At 34.9% G+C, this 21,923-nt stretch overlaps 1 protein-coding gene across 2 annotated transcripts in view; it reads left to right on the top strand.

Moving 5' to 3' along the window:
* The window catches only part of OXR1 (oxidation resistance 1), a 105,030-nt gene that overhangs the window by 51,343 nt on the left and 31,764 nt on the right, over window positions 1–21,923 (top strand). For both annotated transcript variants that reach the window (XM_036754958.1, XM_036754948.1), the window contains exons 7-8: window positions 307–1,082; window positions 15,341–15,509. In XM_036754958.1, coding sequence (XP_036610853.1) covers window positions 307–1,082; window positions 15,341–15,509 — 945 coding nt within the window. The remainder of the gene's footprint in view (window positions 1–306; window positions 1,083–15,340; window positions 15,510–21,923) is intronic.

The following is a 21,923-nucleotide window of genomic DNA, read 5'->3' as shown; positions in this document are numbered from 1 at the left end:
TTGAAGATATGCACATAAGGGTAATTTTGCAGATCGCCTCCTAGAGCACACATGATTTCTCCTGGACACATGGAGAAAAGGGTTGTTTTTTTTTTTTTTAACTTACTCTGATGCCTGTGGCTTGTGTAGAAAAGATAGTGATAAAAGTTTTGGAACTTGTAATTTGTTGACAGCTAAATATTTCGACAAGATATGTATTATATAATCATAAAACCCTTTCATTGTTTTTGATTCCTTGATAAGTTTGTCTAAGCTAAATAGAGAGTATTTTTAAGTATAGTAACTTTTATTTTTGTTTGCTGACAGAGAGGTAGATCAATTATCAGTAAGGGATCTCTGCTATTTTAAGAAAATGACAAGAAGTAATACTGATGACATAGACTCAAGGATTCGGGATACAGGGAATGACAGTGCCAGCACCGCACCTAGGAGCACTGAGGAGTCTCTCTCTGAAGATGTGTTCACAGAATCAGAACTCTCTCCAATACGGGAGGAGCTCATTTCTTCAGATGAACTACGTCAAGATAAATCTTCTGGTGCATCATCAGAATCTGTCCAAACTGTGCAAGCTGGTGGAGGATGTTTAACGGGCATTCCAGATTCTACTGTTACCCCTGATAACTTAAAAGGCAATGTTGAACAGCCTGCCCATGATGTGGGGATTCTAGGTCATAAAACAAATTTAGACAATCCAGAAGTAGCCTTAAAAGAAGGAGATCCAGTTATAAGCATCTCTCAACAGTCTTTACAAGAAACACAATGCCATAAGGAAAATAACATGGGGGTCGAAGTGAACATAAACATGGATTTTACACTTTCTGAAAATTCAGTAGAAGGACCAGAAGGTGAGAAAGAAAACAGGCACTTTGGGGAAATCACAGAATCTCAGAAAAAGGAAACTGTGAACAAAGGGAAACAAGGAAAAGAACAAATTCAGGACTCTGAGACAGAGGTGGAAGAGCTGCGTAAACTCTGGAAAAGTCACACTATGCAACAAACCAAACAGCAAAGGGAAAATATTCAGCAGGTGTCACAAAAAGAAGTTAAGCACAAAATAGCACCTGCAGATGGACATATAGAAGGTAAGTGTTACGGACTACTTAAAACTAACTTAGCTTGTGCCAGAGACGTTAACACAGACCTTTTGGACGTTAATGACAAATGACATACTGCCTTCTTCCCCTTTAACCTTCCCACCCCAAGTGCATGCGCCCCTGTGTACATGAGTGCACACAAACACACACAGCTATCCCAGGCATTAGACAAGCTGATGATGGTACTAGTAGCATGCATGGAGAATTCCTCGATTTTTTTCTCCCTTAGGAAGAACGTGTACAGTTATGTTTTTTCTCCTTTCCCTCTGTGTTTCCACGTTCATATCTTAATTCTATATCAGATGATCTTTTCACACGTATATGCACATGGTAATCTTTAACCCTCTTCAATTTTTATTTTTCCAAGTGCTATCCAACTTAGGAAAATCTCTGTCCCTCTCTTTCTTCCTTTTGAGTTATGAGCAAACACACATACACACACACGCACACACAGATAACACACACACATATACACACATACATACAAGGAAGAGGAAAATTCATTTTTGAAGTAAAATTAGATAAATAATCTAAAAGAATTATCACCCTGTTGGATGTTCTTTAGAGTGACCCAAAATTTCCTTAGAATATCATTGTCTCTATCTTTTGCTTTCTTTTTCTCCAGCTAAACCTGCTTTCTTTTACTTAACGTATAAAATAAATCAAATACTATTATTCAGTTTTATTGTTTTTCTGTTTTATTTAATAAGTAATATTTCAAATACAATATTTTTAATTGCACACATGCAGTATTTCAACTACATGGTGGCTTCGTTAGGAGTTTATTTGACTAATATGGAAACCTTTTTTCCAGATTTCCTAAGTGTTACAGCTAACCTAGAATTAAATTTTTTTTCTAACACACTAATTAGAGGATTCCCTTTATAGTTAGCACCTTTCTTATCTATTCCAATATATTCATGTGAATGAAAAAGTATGAAAAAGTATCTATTAAGTACTTACCATGTGCCATGCACTGGGGATACTAATATAAAGGTGACGGTAGTCCTTGTCCTCAAAGAGCTTGCCTTTTAATAGGGTACTACAACCTGTATTGAAGAGTCATGATCACGGAGGAATATTTTGATTTGTTAAGTATAAGGGAGTGGATTGACACACTCTTTCCTAGTAGTAATAGCAGTGTTAGTTTGACTCTGAAACAGTAAAAGAGGTAGGGGATGAGGGAATTGTGGAGGGAAATAAAATAAAAATATTATTTGAATGAAGGAAGTTAACAGTTAAGTGGCATAGTGTGGATAGAGTCCTCCAAAGATCTGAGTTCACATGCTCCTTCAAACACTAGATGTGTGGCTCTTGGTACGTCACTTAGCCTCTCTGGGACTACTTTCTTCATCTATAAAAAGAGGATAATAATAACCTGTCTCTCAAGGTTGTTGTGAGAATCGAATGAAACAACACATCCAGTCCTTTGTAAATATTAAAAAGTGCCTTATAAATGCTAGCTATTGTTATTATCATAATTATTATTGAAGATGGAGGTAAAACTTAGTCTTGATGTCAGGGATACCTTAATTTTTTGTTTTTGTATCCCAAGCTCAGTGTCTTTCGTATAATAGGAAATTAATAAATGCTTGCCGAATTGAATTTTGCTGATTATTATCTGTCTTAAAAAGCTCTTATTTTTGCATCTGTATCATAGGTTTATATTTGTTAATAAGAAATCATGATAAAAATGTAAGGTAAAATTTAGTAGATTTGACTTAGAGAAATTTACTGTGTCTACCTCATTCCAAAGATGAGTTGTTTTTTCAATCTAGAATAGTAAAAAAAAAAAAAAAAGTCTGAGGGTTACACCACCCCTTTGGTCATCCACAAAAATTCATATGATTTGAAAATAGTAGTAGCTGTAGTAGAAACGTGTTGCTTATCTCCAGTCCAGATACTGTTTCTATGATAATATTTAGTGTTTATATAAATGATCCTGCCCACTTAAGGCATGGATTCAATCTAGTATTAGTTATCAAGTGGATAAGCATTTATGAAATGCTTACTGTCTCCACACCAAGAATGATATACCTAGGCAAAGACTTGGGGCTTATAGAACTGTGTTGGCCAGATAGTAGGGAAATGGGGGCAAGACAGAATACAAAGATATAACATGTAAGACGTCAGCTGGCAGTGGTTGCTGAGCCTCAATGACATGAGAGAAAATATATATGCAGTGAGAAACAGTAAATTGAAGTAGGAGAACCAAAAGATTCAATGGTTAAAATTAAGTCTTACTACTTAGGAAGTATCTTTAAAATTCAAACTGCCCAGGGTATCCCAAGAGTATTTGTGTAGTTTTATGTTTTAATAGATTAAAACTGCCCTGAGACTCTTAGAAAACCCTGTATGAAATGCCAGAGCATGGGCAGAGTGGGCAGAAGGGAGGCCATAAAAAAACAAAATAAAAGGGGCGGGGGGAGCAGAAACTAAAGAAAATTGTAGGCAGACATGAATGAATAGCCTTAGATAGAATTTTCATTTACTGTCTCTGTGGGTGCAGGTCTTCTCTTTGCATTGCGTATCTTCATATATCACCATCTTTTAGGCACATGATTGGAGTCTTAGTAGGCCTTATCTTGGTACATTAATGAATTTATATCTTATGTTTATGCAGATTGCCGTCCATTCACACTCATTCAGAATGGTTGTTGTTTATATTCTTTCCAAGCCTCTCTGTAGAGAGAGAACTTCCACAAAGGGCTGCTGTCATTTCTCAGATCTTTTTTTTCACATTTTGTGGGTTCAGTGAAACACTCAAGCTGTCCATCATGTAATCCCTCTCATTGCATGGCTAGCCTGCTTCTTCCAATCACATATAAAGATAGCTTTTGGAAATATGGTACAGCCATTCAATTGCTGCAGCCACTGTGTATGTCTTCTATTGCCTTTGGGTTATCTGCTACTTTGATTCCTCCAGAGTTGTGGTCTTTGAAGATTCATGATATATCATTACCAAGAGAACATTTGCATTTTTAATTTTTATTTATTTATTTTGGCCAGGAGAACATTGAAGTTGTTGCAAGTATTGCACAATATCCCCAAAACCACTAACAATAGCATGTTTGTATAGATTTGTTAAGTAAAATTTAGTATTAGGAAAACCATTACAACTAGTGTAAAGCATGAATTATAGACTTCCATTAAAGTCTTTCTGTGTTATTTCAATGTAAAGTTTATCAAAGTTATACCAGAAGAGTACCAGTTCTAATAGGTCCTACTATAATTCACTTATAGATCTAGTGAGACTTCATATATCTGTAGTCTAAAAACAAGCCCAGTTAAGTTTGGAGAGAATTTTTACTAGGTGATGAATTTGGAAGTACTTCCCTCTTCCCTTTGCTACCCCAATGAGATGACTTTTTGTTTTGTTTTGGTTTTTTGAGGTACTGAAGTATGATTATTAGAATGTCATTTCATTATTTTCAGAATAGTTATTATTTGAACTAACCACTATTAAAATGTTGCCAATTAAAAGCACTACAGGACCTTTAGTTAAAACATTTTACGGTTGTAAGTACATTTGTAATTAACACATGATTTATCATTAAGAAAATTGACGTTACTACAGTAAAATATAGCACAACGTAGTTGACTTACTGTAATTTCTGTATTCATAGGTCTAAATAAATGTGGTTTTACTCTATTTACAGGAATTAAAAGTAGAAGGATATAATCCTTATTCTATATTGAAATCCACTTACAATTCTTGAAAAGAACATCAGTAAACTTATGTTTCATATTAAGAGTAGTTCATGAGTATTTACCAAATAAAAACGGAATAAGTAATCAATAGAATTGCCAGTTTTTCTTTATCAACATTATTGTCATGAGGCCAAAAGGCTGTATAAAGTAGTGAATCTCAGTGTTCCATATTGACTTTCCCAAATTTTTCCTTACTTTGGAAACGTGTACTAATTCAGAGGATCTTAATTCCCTCTCTAAAATGGTTTGTGAATCTTAAAGTGCTTTATAAATTTAAGTTCTTATAATGCTACGTAGAACACATTTTAAAGAAAAGTGGTGTAGGAAGACATTTCATATAACACAAATAAAGATGTTATTGATAATATCAATGCATTAAGAAGTTAACAATGGGAAAAAGGTGTTTTTATTCACATTCACATTTTATAAGATGTTTAATACTCAAAATATCTATTTCTAATAAATTGAGAAACCTAATGTATAACTACCATTTCTCTTTAAAAAAAAATCAATAGTTCATACAACACGAAAGGATAGGCCAAGGGGCTTTTTGTCCTATTCAGGAAGAAAAATCAACTGACCAAGTCTGCAGGGTGTCATTCCAGTATTGTAACATGGTAAATAAATATAATAAGAAAAGAGAAACAATCCCATTTTTTGTATTGATAAATTTTTATGCTCAATTTTTAAAGATTGCATGAAAAACCATTAATTGAATGCTTCAGGTTCTCACAAATGCTTTCTGGGGAAACAAAGCAGTTAGTCCGAGGTACAAATGAGGTTAAGAAACTCTTGATAAGGAGGCTCTTTCCTTAGGCAAGATGTGGAAGTAGAAGGGATCTCCTAGGGCAACCTCTCACTTCACAGTTAAGGAAATTGGGGCCCAGAGAGGTTACATGACTTTCTCAGCTTACACAGGTAGTGTTAGTGGTGGGATTTGAACCCAGGTCCAGAGTTAATGCTCTTCACATTCTATAATATTGCCCCTCAGATACTATGTAGGTTTGAAACTACAATGCTGCTTGCTTATTTTTAAGAAATGTCAATTATGTTATTTTCAAAGTTTATATAGTTGAAAAGATTATTTAATAGATGATAGGTAAGATCAAGATATTTTAGAGAAGCTACAAAGGGAAACATGTTTTTGACAAATGAAGTGTTCATTATCAAAGAGAAAACGTCACTATTGGACTCAAACTCTAAGTCTTCTATCTATAAAATCCATTGATTCCATGGTAATTTTAAAGTATAACATGCATTGTTTAAATTGTGACCTATGACTTAATGGACTTCTTGTAACCCATTGAAATGTGACTGAACACTTCTTAACTCTGAGAACATTATCTAATAACAGTGTTAATGATAGCTAAAATTTGTATAGTGCTATAAAGTTTGTATATTTTCTCTTGTGATTTCCCCAACAACCCTCTGAGGTACTGAAAGCATTTTACCAAGGCATTATGAGGTCAAGTGACTTGCTCATGGCCATGAAGCTAATGTATTTGAATCCTCCCTTCCCCGATTCCAAGTCAGGTATTCTTTTTCCTATACCATGCTGCTTCTTGAAGGCATACTATTTAAAAACAACACCTCTATAAGAAAAAAAAAACAAACTTCCTTTCCCTACTGCTGTTTGACATAGTTCTAGACAAGCTAGTAACCACATTAGAGATAAGAAAGTAAAAAGGCATATAACATTCTTCAAAGAGTCAAAATTATTCCTATTTGTAGATTATAGGATGATGTACTTAAAAATTTCCAGAGAATCAGCAAAGAAATTTATTCTTTGAAATGATTCAACATTTTAGCAAGGTGGTAATATTCAAATTAAATCCACAAGTCATCAGCATTTCTGTGTATTACAGTCAGTTCCACTCTGACAGGTGTTTTAAAAACACAGATTTGTTCCATTGCAATTGATATATTAGGGAACATTTTGAGCATACTGTAAATTTCAGGTTTGCTTCTGCACAATTTCTTCCTTGAGAAACAGAATGCAGAAAACTGTACCACTCCAAATTACTCACAAACTATATCCCCTCTGATACCTACTTCCACAAGAAAATCCAGGTCCTTGTCAATGTAAAGTGCGATATTTATTTCATATCTTCTACTGCAGTAGGAGCTATGATTGTAGTAGGGCCAGACAGCACAGTCCCCACCTTGAACCCCCCTTTCCCTTCCATTATAGCCTCTAGCCTGAGGCCAAGAGTTGCCGAAGCCATAGATATTGCCACTATTTATTGTACTATTTATTTGTTTAACCATTTAGCATGCAGTCATTTTTATTAGGTTCCTATCTTTTTGTGTGTCACTTGATGAAGTTTTTGAGTGTTGTGCCATAACCTTATTTTCAATAAGTTCTGTGTCTTTTTGTGATTTTTATTATGTGATTTTGGGCAGTTAGGTGGCACACTGGATAGAGTGCCAGTCAGGAAGACTTGAGTTCAAATGTAGCCTCAGACACTTACTAGGTGTCTGACCCTGGGCAAGTCACTTAACTCTCTTTGCTTCAGTTTCCTCACCTGTAAAATGAGCTGGAGAAGGAAATGGCAAATTGTTGTAGCGTCTTTGCCAAGAAAACCCGAAAGGTGTCATCAGAAGTTGAGTATAACTGAAAAACAGCTGAGCAGCAGCAACAACAGTTACATGATTTTCCACATGCTAAGTTATCGCAGAACTAACTATACTAATAGATCTACCCCCCAAAAAGGATATTTCATTCAAAATAATTATAACATGCAAAAATTGGGAATTAACCTACTAACACAAAACAAATAGAGCTATACAACACTGCGAAAATAAAGTTATACTTAAATAATTGGAGAGATTCTCATTGATCATGGTTAAGTCCTATCAAAATCATAAAAATTATCCTACCTAAATTAATTTAGAGATTTATTAAATTACTAGTGAGAGTGCTTTACAGAATTAGACAAAATAACAAAATTCATATGGAAAAATAAAGTATCTAAAATTTTAGGGAACTAATAGGAGGAAAGTACAAATCATGAGGACTATCATTACCAAACTTCAAACAATATTAGAAATCAGTAGGCATCAAAAACAGAAAAGCAGATAAATTGAACAGAATGGATAAGCAATAAGTAGAATAAGAAGCAGGCAAAAAACAAACAGTAGACCACTTTTGCTAAATTCAAAAACATACATTACTGAGAGAAGGACTCCTCCTTTTGACGAGGCTTCCTGGGAAAACTAGAAAGCACTTGGGCAGACATTTGGTTTTGATTAGTGTCTTCTATGACAGTAAGCTTAAAATGAATATAAAAGGTCATGCAGTTTTTTTTAACTGTACGAGAGCAAGATCAGGTACCTTTCACAACTGTGTCTAGGTGGAGAATTTTTAACTGAACAAGTGATAGATAATAAATGAGAAGACAGACAGATTTCCAACCTAAAATTTAAAAGTTTCTGAAAGGTTAAGATAAAATAGAATTTGAAGAAATGTTAGAGTGGGAAGTTTTTTCCCATTCAAAAATTATTGACCAAAGTCTGAGTCATTCTTAATATATAAGTGGTCAGAGGATATGGACAAATTAAAAGACTTGCAAAGCATAAATGACCACATGGAAATATGCTCAAATAATAAGATATTGCAAATTAAAGTAATTCTGATGTTTCAACTCCATGAAAACTAGGAAAGATGACAAAATATAGGAATGGGATCATTGTTAAAGAACTATGGGGAAACAGACACACTGAATTACTGGTAGCAGAACTGTGAAGTGGTCCAGTCCTCTGAGATATCACTTGGCCAAACTCTTTTACTCAGCCAGTAGGCATATTCACCAAGGAAGTTAGATAGAAACAAATGTCCATTATATGCAGAAATATTTAGAGCAGTTATCTCTGTGATAATAAATAATTGGTAGATGCCCATCTCCTGGGAAATTGCTGCAAACTTATAAATTAGTGGAACATTCTAAATGAAAAGATCTGTCAAAGGAAGTTCAACTCTGAGTAACTGAAAAACCTTTGAAGGTTCTGGTCAGCAAACAATGAAACATTATTACCGTCAGTGAAATATGCCCCAATTCCAGAGGGATTAGTAGGACAGAATATCTTATTTGTTGTCCACTCTTTTATTTTCCTTTGTCACAAGAGAAGGTTCAGTCAGGCGGCTTCTTCATATAACCTCCTAAAATTAAAAGTATAAAGAGGAATAGTATAAATTACTGTAATGTAAAAACAAAAGGCATCACTTAATTTTTTTTAAAGAAAAATAAGCCAATATAGATATTATCATTTAGCACTTAGGAGTATAGGTTTGATTTGACAAGAAAAAATATTATCCAGTTAAGGTTTCAAATCATGTACTTTTAAAACCAGAAAGAAGTAATCTAGAAGAGGCCGGGGTGCCCCCCCCCCCCAACACACAATACAAATGAATAAACAAAGTCCCAAAGTAGCTGAGTTATTGAAGGTCTTAAATTTATCAGTTACAAAATCCTGACTGGAACTCGGGTCTTCTGATTCTGAATTTGCTAATCTTTCTACCAATATTTATCACAGCATGCTTTAACAATCTTAAAGGATTGAGTTGGATTTCCTTTCTCCCCAACAAGTACATCTAAGAAACTTTGATATTATCAATCCAAGAATTTGCTGCTACAGTGCTCCTTCTGGCAGCTACTTCATTTCTTGAGATGACCAAGATTATTCTTAGCTTCATGAAAACTTGTACATACTTTCAAGAAGGTAGTTTGATCTGGGACTAAGAGCAGGCTTGTACACAATAAAAAAGGTGCTTAGTTATAACTTATCTTTTGTGTTAAAACAGTTAAAGTTTGGTGTAAAACGAAAGATAAATCATTCCAATTTGTGTGCACAAACTCTGTTGACTTTATGTAGAACTATGGAAACAATGAAAACAAGGTACGAATAAATTCTGTACATCTGAAAAGAGAGATTTCATTTGGAAACCTATATATTCTGCTTGGGTCAAACTACACCTGTAGTATTGTGTTGAATTCTGATAAACTGGAGATCATATAGAAGAAGGTTATCCTGATTAGTTGAAAGATTTGAAAATGCTTAGCTTAGAGAAGAGAAAAACTTGACAGAGAAATGTTTGTCATTTTCCAAGTATCCAAAAAGCTGTCTTGTGGAAAGTATTAGATTTGCTCTTTTTGGATCAAACAATCTTTTGATTGTTTGCCAAGAGGTAGATAAGACATGTCTGGAGAAACTTCCGCAAATTGTACTGTCACAAAAAAGATGGATATCTGAGGAAGTAGTTAAGTTTTTCTTCACTGGAAGTCTTCCCAAGTATAGCGTAGATGACCACTTACCAGGCATATTGTAGAAGGGGGTGTCCTGTTCAGGTAGTTTGGATGATATGGCTTCTGAGATACCTTCCTACTCCGAAGTTAGTGTGTTCTTCTTCTGTTCAGTTATGTTCGACTCCTTGTGACCCCATTTGAGGTTTTCTTGGCAAAGATACTGGAGCGATTTACCATTTCCTGTTCCAGTTCATTTTAAAGATGAGGAACTGAAGCAAACAGGGTTAAGTGATTGGCCCAGGGTCCCACAGCTAGTAAGTGTCTGATGCTGGAATTGAACTCAGGTCCCTTTGGCACTCTATCCACTGTGCCACCTAGCTGCCCCAAACTTACTTTATTGTGGTGGGAATTAGCCTGTGCCTGTTCTAAAAAGATAGGTGGCTTCTTCATATAACCTCCTAAAATTAAAAGCATAATGAAAAATGTTACAGAATTCTATTGTTGAAAGGAATTCAGAAGCCATCTGGTCTAATCCATCTAGTTGTTTTTATCTGATAAATTTATTAAAATAAATGCAAGCATTTTGATGACAAAGACTTAATTGACTTTTTATTCAGTAGCTAAGTAGTTTTGCAAATAATCACTCAAGGCAAAAAAAAATATTTACCATGTAGAATGAGTACAGATTATTTAAAGCCCATGTACAGAAAGTTTTTATGTTTAGTTATAAGAAGTTAGAACTAAAAGATGTTAAAGTATATTTTGGAGATATTAAAAACTTATGAAAACAGTATTCAATCTTTTGTATTTTTTGTTCTTTTAAAAAGAATTAGGGAAGGAAAACTATAGGAAGTTATTTTGAACATTTCTAACTTCAGATCCTGTCTAGTTAACACTGAGCCTCCTTCCTGCCTGTCCTCTTTTAGACTTTAATCACCTACAAAATACCTCCCTTTTATTTTATGCATTATAGAAAGGCATATCAGTTTAAAGAATGAAATCAAGTAAATAATTATAATTACTTTGTATTATATCTAATGATTTTAAGCAGGAATCACATGGGTAATTGAAATAGATATCCTAAATCTAATTTTAACTAGTATTTTTACTTGCCTTTCAAACCAGTTCTTTATCTAAACATGACAAGAATTGGAAAAACTTTAATTTACATTTCAGGTTTTTAAAGTTCTCTATCTCTGCCCACCAACCGCTGATAAATCCAACCCTTACTGAGTTATTTCTATGTAAAGTATATTTCTTTGAGCCTGAAACTTACTCTCCAAGCTGTAGCGTCCCTAAATAGTGAAATAAAGGGTAAAGACCTATAGTTGGCATAAGAATGATTGAGTTGACTATAATTACATGCTCAACTTTGAGGGTGATTTTTTTTAATATATCTTAGAATGCATGCCTTTTATGTCTCTGTTCTTTTCATCTAGATGCATCTCTGTTAACCTGTAGCTACAGCTTCGTGACAAGCAGATGTGTCTGTAAATACAGAAGTCCATGTGATAGAGTTCCAGTTTACCCAAGAGTGACCCTGGAGTACTAGTTTTGACCTGTCATCCCTGATGTCACAGTTAATCCTTCCTTTAAATAACTAGATTTAGGCCCAAACTAAAGATAAGCCAATTTGTTTTATGTTCTTAGGAACTGGGATAACCTTGAACTGGATTTTCCAATGTACGGGTATCCCTGACCAACCTGTATGCCTCTTTCAATGAATGAAAGTTCCTGGCGGGGCATGGAATGTTTCATTTTTGTGTCCTCAATGCCTAACACAGTCCCTGGCATATATTAAGTTCTTAATAAGTGTTTGGTGATTGATCGTTTATCGGAAGTAAACAGACTTGTGGGTGTAAGAGGTAGAATATGGAATTAATGGCTGTTTTCCTTGCTAGATTCACTTTGATATCTTTGCTTTTGGTTTGCCACATTAAGATGTAATTTTTAATTTTCCTATTTAATTGCTTTTAATTTTCCTATTTAATTTATTGAAACACTGAGATCACACAGACCTGGATATGGAGTGCCTGTAGATCTACAGATGGATTCCAGAATGCTACATTATAATTCCATTCGAAGTTAGGAGAGGCCAAAACAACCTGATCCCACTCTTGATTTTCACCTCTTGCTTTGGGAATAGCAATCAATCAAATGAATGGTAACAGTATTTCTGGAAAGGGCGTGGCAATTGCCACGTATGGCCCATTCACTATCCATGTAATTCTGCAGACCCAAACTCCCTTCCCTAGTCACTTAACCTCCGTATGTCTGTCTCCCCCAATTACACTGTGAGCTTCTTGAGGTCAGGGAATGTTCAATTTTATATTGGTATCCCCTATAACTTTGTTTAACGTCAGGTATTTAGTAGGTACTTAACAATTGCCTTTTGATTTATTTATTCATGAATTGTCATACTGGGTTCCTTGAATTATGACTACATCTAGAAACATCAATATTTGTTTTTAAATTGACTAAGAGGTGGGATTTCTTGGGTTACTAAGAGGAAAAAAGAGATCCATTTTTGAAGTAACTAAGGATATAGAAACAATAGCTATGAAAATCATAGTCCCTCAAAAAACTTCCATTTTATTAAATTAATTTCTTATGAAATTTTCGTTGTATCTATGGTAATTTAAACCAGTTGAACAGATTCCTAATTTTTTCTTAAAATTAAAGTGGACTATTAATATAGGACTTTATGTATTACCTATAAATATCCTTGAAATTCACATTTCTTGAGTTCAGTTAGTCTGTGGCTTTGTAAAACCAGCTTTTAAGCCAAAAGTTATTTTTTTTAGGCCAAAAGTTTGTTTTTCTACAGTAATACTTCAGGTATATCATTAAGCTATTAAACTCTTTGGAGACTTTTCTAGAGGTTTTTTTTTTTTAATGGAAAGCCTTTTAAAATCTGCCATATTGTTCTTTGCCTTCTTAAGAAGAAATTACAGAACACAGTTTAATATTTTCTGATGCTTCAAGATCATCACTGTGAATATTAATCCCCTTTAAATATAGCTGTAGGTGTAGAAAAAATATTGGGAGATAAAAGATCCTGGAACATGTCCTGTTGACAAGATTATCAGTTTTCCTTTTGGTTATTTGCTTCTGTGAAGGATTTGAATGAAGCTGTTCCTCAGGTTCATAGCCTTTTCAGAAGTTTGATTTTAGGATAATTTGCGTATTTCCTTCTATTTCTGTCCCATTTTGAGGAAAAAAATCAGGTTAAATGTCACCCCTGCATATTTTTTCACTCTACATTTTCTGCTTTGAAACATAGCTAGAAACAAAATATAGAGTCTTTGCTAAAACATTTTCTTAGTTTAAACAACAAAAATGCTGATATTAATATAGCGTATTAGGGTTTGCAAAGTACTGTGCACATGTTATTAATAATATATTTCACTTGTGACTTAATGTACTCATTAGTGCCAGACTAAATAGCAAGCAGTTATCAGATGCTTGTCACTAACGGGGAAGAATTTTCCATCTCTACTCTATGCTGGCTCAAGTAGCTTTTCTCTTCTTTTTAAAATTACCTACATTTCCCTCCTACACAGCCAGTTCTAGTATTTTTTCCAACCATACAGAATGGCACTGAAATTGTACAGGCTTATCCAGAACCAAAGATTCTAAAAGCCCTAAGTCTATCTCACATACAAATTTCACTGTTTACTGAGTCTTGATTGACCGTCTAACGTAAATGACGTAAATTTTGTGTGTTTATCGGGGGGGGGGGGGGGGGGGGGTATTGAACTACCAGGTTGAAATAGCTATGCTTTAATTGTATCTGTAATGAGAATAATAATAATTGCTATTTATTTGTTTAGTTGTTTTAGTTGTGTCTGACTCTTCATAACCCTGGGGACTTTCTGTCCATTGGGTTTTCTTGGCAAAGATAACTGGCATGGTTTGCCATTTCCTTTGTCAGTGTAGTACCTTTTGTCAGAACTCTCTACTGTGATCTATCCATCTTGGGTAGCCCTGCAGGCTAGTTTTGTTGAGCTACTCAAGCCTCTCTGCTATAACTAGGCAGCGATCCATAGGCAAACAGAGGTTAGAGTGACTTGCCCAAGGTCATATAGCTAGAAAGTTCCTGAGGCTGCCTTTGAAAGCCAACAGGCACTTTAAATATCAAATGAAATAATGTGTAAAGTATTTGTTTTTACATTTGTAGGAAGATTTTATTTTTACCATAAGTTTTATTCCACTTTTTTTTTTTTTGGAGTGGGGAAGGCAAGGCAGTTGGGGTTAAGTGACTTGCCCAAGGTCACACAGCTAGTGTGTCAAGTGTCTGAGGCTGGATTTGAACTCAGGTCCTCCTGACTCCAGGGCTGCGCCACCTAGCTGCCTCTAATGTGCTACTCTTATGCCAGTTTTACAGATGAGAAAACTGAGGCTTAGAGCTTCAGTTAGCTTGCTTAGGGTCATATAGCAGCTAAGTGTATGAAGCAGGATCCAGCATTTTATTCACTCTGCTACCAAATTGAATATGAAAATATCAAGGGAAAAGAAGAGAAGTTGTGATATGTATAAAAATGCTTGGTATTGAATATGTATTTACTGTTATAAAACCTTGGCTAACTGAAATGTTCAGTAAATAGACAGTTAATTGCGTATAAAACATTTATTCTTTGGTTGTGCAAATAGTTTTTAAACGAAATGTCCTGAAAGTTGAGGATATTGTAGTCCTTTTAGTCCATAAAATCGGTACCCCAAATTTCTGGAGCAGGAAGTTGTTGTGGAATTTTTTTTTTTAAGTTGGTTTAAAAGTTGTATTCACGCGCAAACATGTACTCATGTACCCATGTTGGTGAGTGTAAAACCAAAACATGTATATATTCTGGCACTTATTTTTAAGTCTAGAAAGTAGAGGGAGATTACCAAATCAATTTAGAATTATACCTTACAGAGCTTTTGCATACTGCAAAGAGTCCCATTACCCATTAGGTGATAGTTTTTGTTGAATACCCTTTTCTTGTATTTTTCTGAGTTTCATTTAAGGTCATGCAGGTGGGGAAGAGGATGAAAAGATACCTCTGCCTTGGTTGTTTCTCATCCGTTTGTTGGAATGAACATTTTCCATTTTGTCTGTGGGCTTCAGACCCCTTTTGAATACATAAATGTAGGTCTTTGGACATCTCAATGGTCTTGGTGACCTGTATCTGTGAATTTTCAAACTTGGGAGTTCTATTGGTAATGAAATACTACCATTCTGTTCCCCTTTCCCCAAATTTAATAAATTACTTGAGATAATTGGACTTAAGCTTGTTTATTTCTCAATTATAGGATCAGGTTTTTTAAAAGAAAAGAGAAGACATCGATTGCATAAATTCTTATGTCTTAGAGTTGGAAAACCAATGAGAAAAACATTTGTATCTCAAGCAAGTGCCACAATGCAACAATATGCACAGAGAGATAAGAAACATGAATATTGGTTTGCTGTGCCACAGGAAAGGTAAGGCAAGATTCACTAACAGACTTACAGTATTCCTCCAATTATTAAAGTAATGACAGAGAGCATCCATAGCATTTTAGAACCAAATTAGATCTCTAGGTTAAGTAATTTAAGGATCTATGATATCATTAGTAAGGATGTTCACTCTCCTAAAGATTATTGTCATCCTGCTACAACTTAATAGGTTATCTTTTAGGTTTCTGAAACAGAAACTCGTAATCATGTGACCTAAATACATGTGTGTGTGCACTTGTGTGTGTGTGTTTTATCAGAATGTCAGCTTATCTTATATTGGAGAAGCTTGTACTCAAGTTGGCTCTGTGGTGAATTTTTCAGGACAGTAACTCACAAGACCATTGAATCTAGAAGGCTGTAATCTCTACCAGTGAACCTTAAATCCTTGAAGTATTGATAGTGAAGAGCTTAGACTAGATCTAGGGCAACAACATAGGCTGCCACGGGCTTTGTTGTTTAAATCTTTCATGTTTTTCAGGGCCTGCCAGGTCTTTGAGAACCCGGCGTGATAAATATACTGTGGTCAATAAACAAGCATTTATTAAGTACCTATGGTGTGGCAAGCACTGTGCTAGTGGTACAAAGACATAAATTACAATCCCTGCCCTCAAGTAATATTCTGTAGTAGGATACAACACATGCCCCCAAAAGTAGGTACAAAGTATAAACAGAATAAATACAGGTTGTTTGTTTGTTTGTTTTTGGCTAGGGGAGGTGGTGAGAGTAGTAAAGCTGGAAATAAAATCTATAATTTCTTCTTAATGCAATGTGCTTAACATTTTTGATTTCATAATGTTTAAAATTAAATATATTGATAATTTAATGAAATTGTTTCTTTATTTTAAAAGTCAACAAAACCAAAAAATACTTCCCAAATTCTTAGAGCAAGAAGGGTTGTAGGATGTAATGCTAAAAGAGACTTTAGAGCTCATCTGTTCCAGCACTTTCAGTTTATAGATGAGGAAAATGATTCGGAGTCGTGAAAAGTCTAGTTCAAGATATCACAGGAAGTAAATGGCAGAACTGAAATTCAAACTAAGCTCTATTGTTCTTTCTGTTAACCACCACCACTCCCCTTAGGATCATCTGGTTTAGCACTCTTACTTTACAGATGAAGATATTACATTCCAGAGTAGTTAAGCAATTTTCCCAAGGGCATATGCTGAAACTCAGGAAAAGATTAATGTAGACAGTGGTCTTTGAGCTGAGTCTTAAAGAAAACTAGATATTCGAAGAGTCAGATTTGAAGAGGAGTGCATTCTAGGTAGGGAGGATGGCTAATACAGAGGCACAGAAATCAGAGGAGTTCCATGCATGAGCAAGCGTAAGAAGGCCATATCAACTGGATCTCATAGAATAAGGGCAAAGCTAGAGAGACAGGTTGGGACAGGTTGTGAAAGGCTTTAATTGCCAAACAGAGGATTTTTGTTTGTTCCTAAAGGAAATAGAGAGCTATTCAGCTTATTGAGTAGGAGTGACAGGGTCACATTTGCACTTAAGGAAAATTGCTTAGCACAGTGCCTGGCACATAGTAGTTGCTTAATAAATGTTTATTGAATTGAAGCAGGGAGACCAGTTAATTAGAAAGCTATTGCAATAGTACAGCAAGAGGTGATAAAGGGGCTGAAATTGTGTAGTAGCTGTGAGTAGAGAGAAGGGGACCTTTTTGGAAGATGCTTTGAGATATAAAGGCAAGATGAGGCAATTGATTGCACGTGTAGGTGATAGAGTGAGAAGAAAAAGCTGACTTTGAGACTGTAAACTTGGGTGGTTAGAGAGAGATATTGGTGTCCTCGTCGGTTATAGGGAAGTTTGGAAGAGGGGTGGATTCTTACTAATAAAAAATAATCTGTTAAGAATATCTCTTAATTTTGACACATATGTATGTATATTATATATTACAAAAATTCTATGCATATATATACACACATCTTTATGTATATATGATATATATTCCTGTGGACATTTCAAGCTAGATGTAGCAGAGACATCTCAAACTGAACTTGGTGAAACTGAAGTCATTATCTCCGTTCCATCCTTCTTGCCCCCTTACTGGACTTTTCTATTTCAGTAGAAGGCCCTATCATTCTTCCATGATCCCAGATATATAACTTCAGCAGCATCTTAGATTTACTCACATCTCCCTCACCCTACATATCTAATCATTTGTTAAATCTTGTTTACGCTTCTCAGCTCTACTCTTTATCCTGCAGACTTTTCTACTGCCTTACTAGTAGCCTTCTCACTCTGGCCCTCTACTCCACAACCTTCTTTTCTGATGGCAAGTCCCTTGTCTAGACTACTCTTTCATATGGGCCCTAGGCTCTGCTCTCTTTCCTCCTGCTTCTGCACCTCACTCTGAACTTCTCTACATCGTTGACAGCAGCAACTTTGACATCACAGGGATGTCCTTTGCTCCCACTTCTTGTCTTGTGTACCACCCCTGCTTGTAGTAGCTTTTTGGATCTTTGCATTTTGTCTTTCCCTGTTAGAATGTAAGCTCCTTGAAGGTAGGGTATGCCTTTTTTAAACTTTCATCTATATCTCCAGTGCTGAGAGCACAGTGCCTGACATATAGCAAGGACTTAAATACTTTCTCTTGCAATTTTTTCTGTACTCACACCGCCTTAGTCCAGGCCCTTGTCACCTCATGTCTGGACTAGTGTACTAGCTTTCTAATTAGTCCCATGCTTCCTGTCTCTTTCACTCTGATCTAACCTCCACACAACTACCAAAGTAATTTTCCTTATATAGATGGGAACGTTTCATTTTTCTACTAAATAAATTTGAATGGCTCTTGTTTACCATCCAGCTAAAATATAAACTCCCATTTTTGGTTTTTAAAAAGCCTTCACAACTTAACCTTTCTTTCTAGCCCCATTATTACATTATACTTCTTCCTACATGTTATGGTGTTTCCATAAGGGACTTTTCTCTATTCCTCACTTGTGACACTCCATCTTCCATCTACCCCCTACCCCTGCTTCTGCCTGGAATGTGCTCTTTCCCTACTTCTATAGGATCTCTAACTTACTTTAATCAACTCAATCAACACCTCTTTGATACTTTTCATTGCCCCTCCCTTCCTAACTTCTTTGAATTTATTCTGTATATGTTTATTCTGTTTCTGCTTTTATATGTAGATATCGTCTCTCCCAATAGAACATACAGCCATTGAGAGTAGGGATTGTTTCATTTTTTGTCTTTGAATTTCCAATCTAGAATTATCAAGGACTATTAAGTCTTTTAAGCCTTGTTTTATAGTTGAGGAATCTGAAGCCCAGGAATGTTAAGTAGCTTGCCCAGGATCACACAGGTAAGGTAATAGAGGAGCAAGTATGGGATATGAACTCAGGCCTTCTGAGTCCAAATCCTTAGCGGATTTTTCAAACTCTGTTCATGATTCAACAACTATATGAGTATGTATCTAATTATGTTTAAGGCATTATTCTGGCTCTTTATTAAATAAAGTTGTATCAGTCACTATCCTGGCCTCCAAGGAATGTCTGATATTGTAAGGGATTTGATATAAATATCTACAAGGCAGATTATTATAAACTATGTGTTATATAAATGCAAATAAGATTCTTTTACCTTCCAAAGTAGTTCCTTAACTTTCCAGTGTACTTTTCCTCATACATGGATTCATTTTTTTTGTTGTTGTTCCTTAATCCTTTTGTCCTCTGGAAGCCTAAATTCAATTGTCTTTTATCTATTCTGCTCATTAGATCATAAGACTGAAGCTGCAAAAGGCCTAGTTAGAATTGTTTTTCTTTATTATACTTCTTTGTTACAAGGAAGGGCATTTCAGGAGGGGAGGTGATTTTGGGGGGTGATGGTGGAGATTAGTGATAGTGATTAAAAATACAAGAAGGAAAAGTATATCAGTAAAACAGTTTAAAAATACAACAGAAGAGAACAAGAGGACGTTCAGAGGAGAACAGAAATAAGCAAAAGTACTGTGAGGCTTATGCTAAATTTTATATACGTATATACATACACACATATATTGTGTGTGTATATATACATACACACACACACACATCTCTATAAATAGAACTTGCTCTGAGCATTAGATTCAAAGTTTCATATGTAATACTTTTTCTGACCTTTATTGTATGTGGAAACATTAATGCATATTGTTGATTTTTCTTTCTTTTTAAGTAAAAAAAAAAAAAAACTTTCTCTTTAAAAAAGTGATTTAAAAGCCACTCAAATTTTGCTTATTTTGAAATTCCCTTCTTGTTTCAGTCTAGGAGTTTTCATTTTAAGTGTTTCAATGTTGACTAATGTTCATCTAGAACTAGCCCATTTAACTGATGACTTTCTTAATTGGATATCATTAGCATCACAAAGTGATAATTGAATATAATAGTGATGAATTGGTATTTTACCCTTTTGATAATATTAATAGCTGCTACTAAGAGAATTTAAATGCAAAAGTTTTGCACTGAGAACACAACCTGTAACATTGTGCTAATTTGTTGACTATTATCAGACACTAGTCAGTTGATTGATATTACCATATTAAATAATTATGACGAATAACATGTATAATTAAAATAAATAGCTAACCCTTAAACTTCATTTTTATTAAAGGTTTCTACCTTTTCAGCCAGACTGTTTACCCAGAAGTAACAAATCAGGAAAAAAGTAGATAGATTAGATGATTAATTACTGAATCAAAATGCATTGTATGTCTTTAGACTCACTGATTTTTAAAGGTGAATATGCCAACTTTAATTTTATTTTTTTTTCAAAGAACATAATAATGGTTTTAAGTCATTACATTTGTCTGTGTAACTTAGTTTAGTAGTTGGCTGGAGAATTGTGTTCAAACAGGTCATGTGACTTTTCACAGAGGGAGGAAAAAAAACTTATTTTCTTGGTCATAGACTTTACCTCTAACTTAGATGTTACTAATTATAAGGAAGAATTCATAAAGTGATTCAACACATCTCATTTATTCAACCCATCAAAACACTATTGAAACTAATTTTAAAATTAACATGCTGCTAGTGTTAGGTTATGTTTTCCACAAAGAAGGTATAGCATATGCAAACATATATCTTTAAAAGATTTAATTGTATATTTTCTAAATAGTAATGTTATTGTAACTAACATTTTCAGTTATCTCTCATTTATTGAATGCTAATAGGTTTACTAATTCACAGTAGTAAAAAATAAAAAGAACTCATAATCAGGAATTTTTGCAGAAATTTATCTTCTTTACTTTATTTCATGTGGTCAGTGTTAAAATGAGTTTAAATTCCCAGGTCAATGACTTAAAAATTTTCCAATTTAGTTTTAAGGTCAGAATTTTCTATCCCCCTTTCACCTCCTCTCTTCCCTCCATTGTGAAAGTAGGGAAAATAAAACCCATTTCAAACATATATAGGAAATTTAAAAACATTTCTGTATTGGCCATGTCTACCCACCATATACCCAAAGCAAACAAACATAAGTCTTCATCTGTACTCCAAATCCTTCCCCTCTCTATTTGGATGTCAATAGTATGTTTTGCTATGAATCCTTTGGAATTGTGGTTGGTCTTTGTGTTGATCAGGGTTCCAAAGTTTTTCACAATTGTTTTTCTTTACAATAGTACTGTTACCATATAAATTTTTCTAGTGGTTCTGTTCACTTCACTTTGTATCAGTTTATTCAGGTCTTCCTGGGTTTCTGAAACCATCCCCTTCATCATTTTTTAAAGTGTAAGAATCTTCCATCGCTTTCATATACCATACCTTGTTCAGCCATTCCGCAATTGATGGTTTTCTCCTCAATTTCCAATTCCTTGCCATCCTAAAAAGAGTTGCTATAACTATTTTCTGTACATTTGAGGGTCCTTTTTCTTTAATCTCTTTGGGATATCAACCTAATGGTACAATCTCTGGGTCAAAGGGCATGCACAGCTTAAATGCTTTTTTGGGCGTACTTCCAAATTGCTTTTCACAGGGCTGGACCAGTTCACAGTTCCACCAATAGTGCATTGATGTACTTGTCTTCCCATATCTGCTCCAGCATTTGTCATTTTAGGACATTTACTTTGGCAAGTTAACTCATATACTTCCTTGATTGTATGATAGGTTAGGCATAAAGATTGCCTTAATGAATCATATGAGAGTATCCTTCTGTATAGGTCATACTTCCTCACCTGCACCCCTAGAATGAGGAAGTGAGCAGCTTGTACAGAGGCAAGCACAAAACTTTATCGGTATCGTACTCTGCTTGATACTTGCAATTCTGGGGCCAAACTGTCAGGAAATTCTGTAGAGGGAACTTCACATGCTGTTGGCAGTTAATTCAGTGTCTGAGAGTTAGATTTATTTCAGTGCCTTACATTGTAGAATGTTGGAAGGGACATTGGATAGTTATTTCAAGTTGTCTTTGCCCCCT

The sequence above is a fragment of the Trichosurus vulpecula genome, chromosome 1 (assembly GCF_011100635.1).
Source record: "Trichosurus vulpecula isolate mTriVul1 chromosome 1, mTriVul1.pri, whole genome shotgun sequence".
Taxonomy (NCBI): Eukaryota; Metazoa; Chordata; class Mammalia; order Diprotodontia; family Phalangeridae; genus Trichosurus; species Trichosurus vulpecula.
The sequence above is the reverse complement of the archived record's forward strand: the minus strand, read 5'-3'. Positions and strand labels throughout refer to the sequence as shown.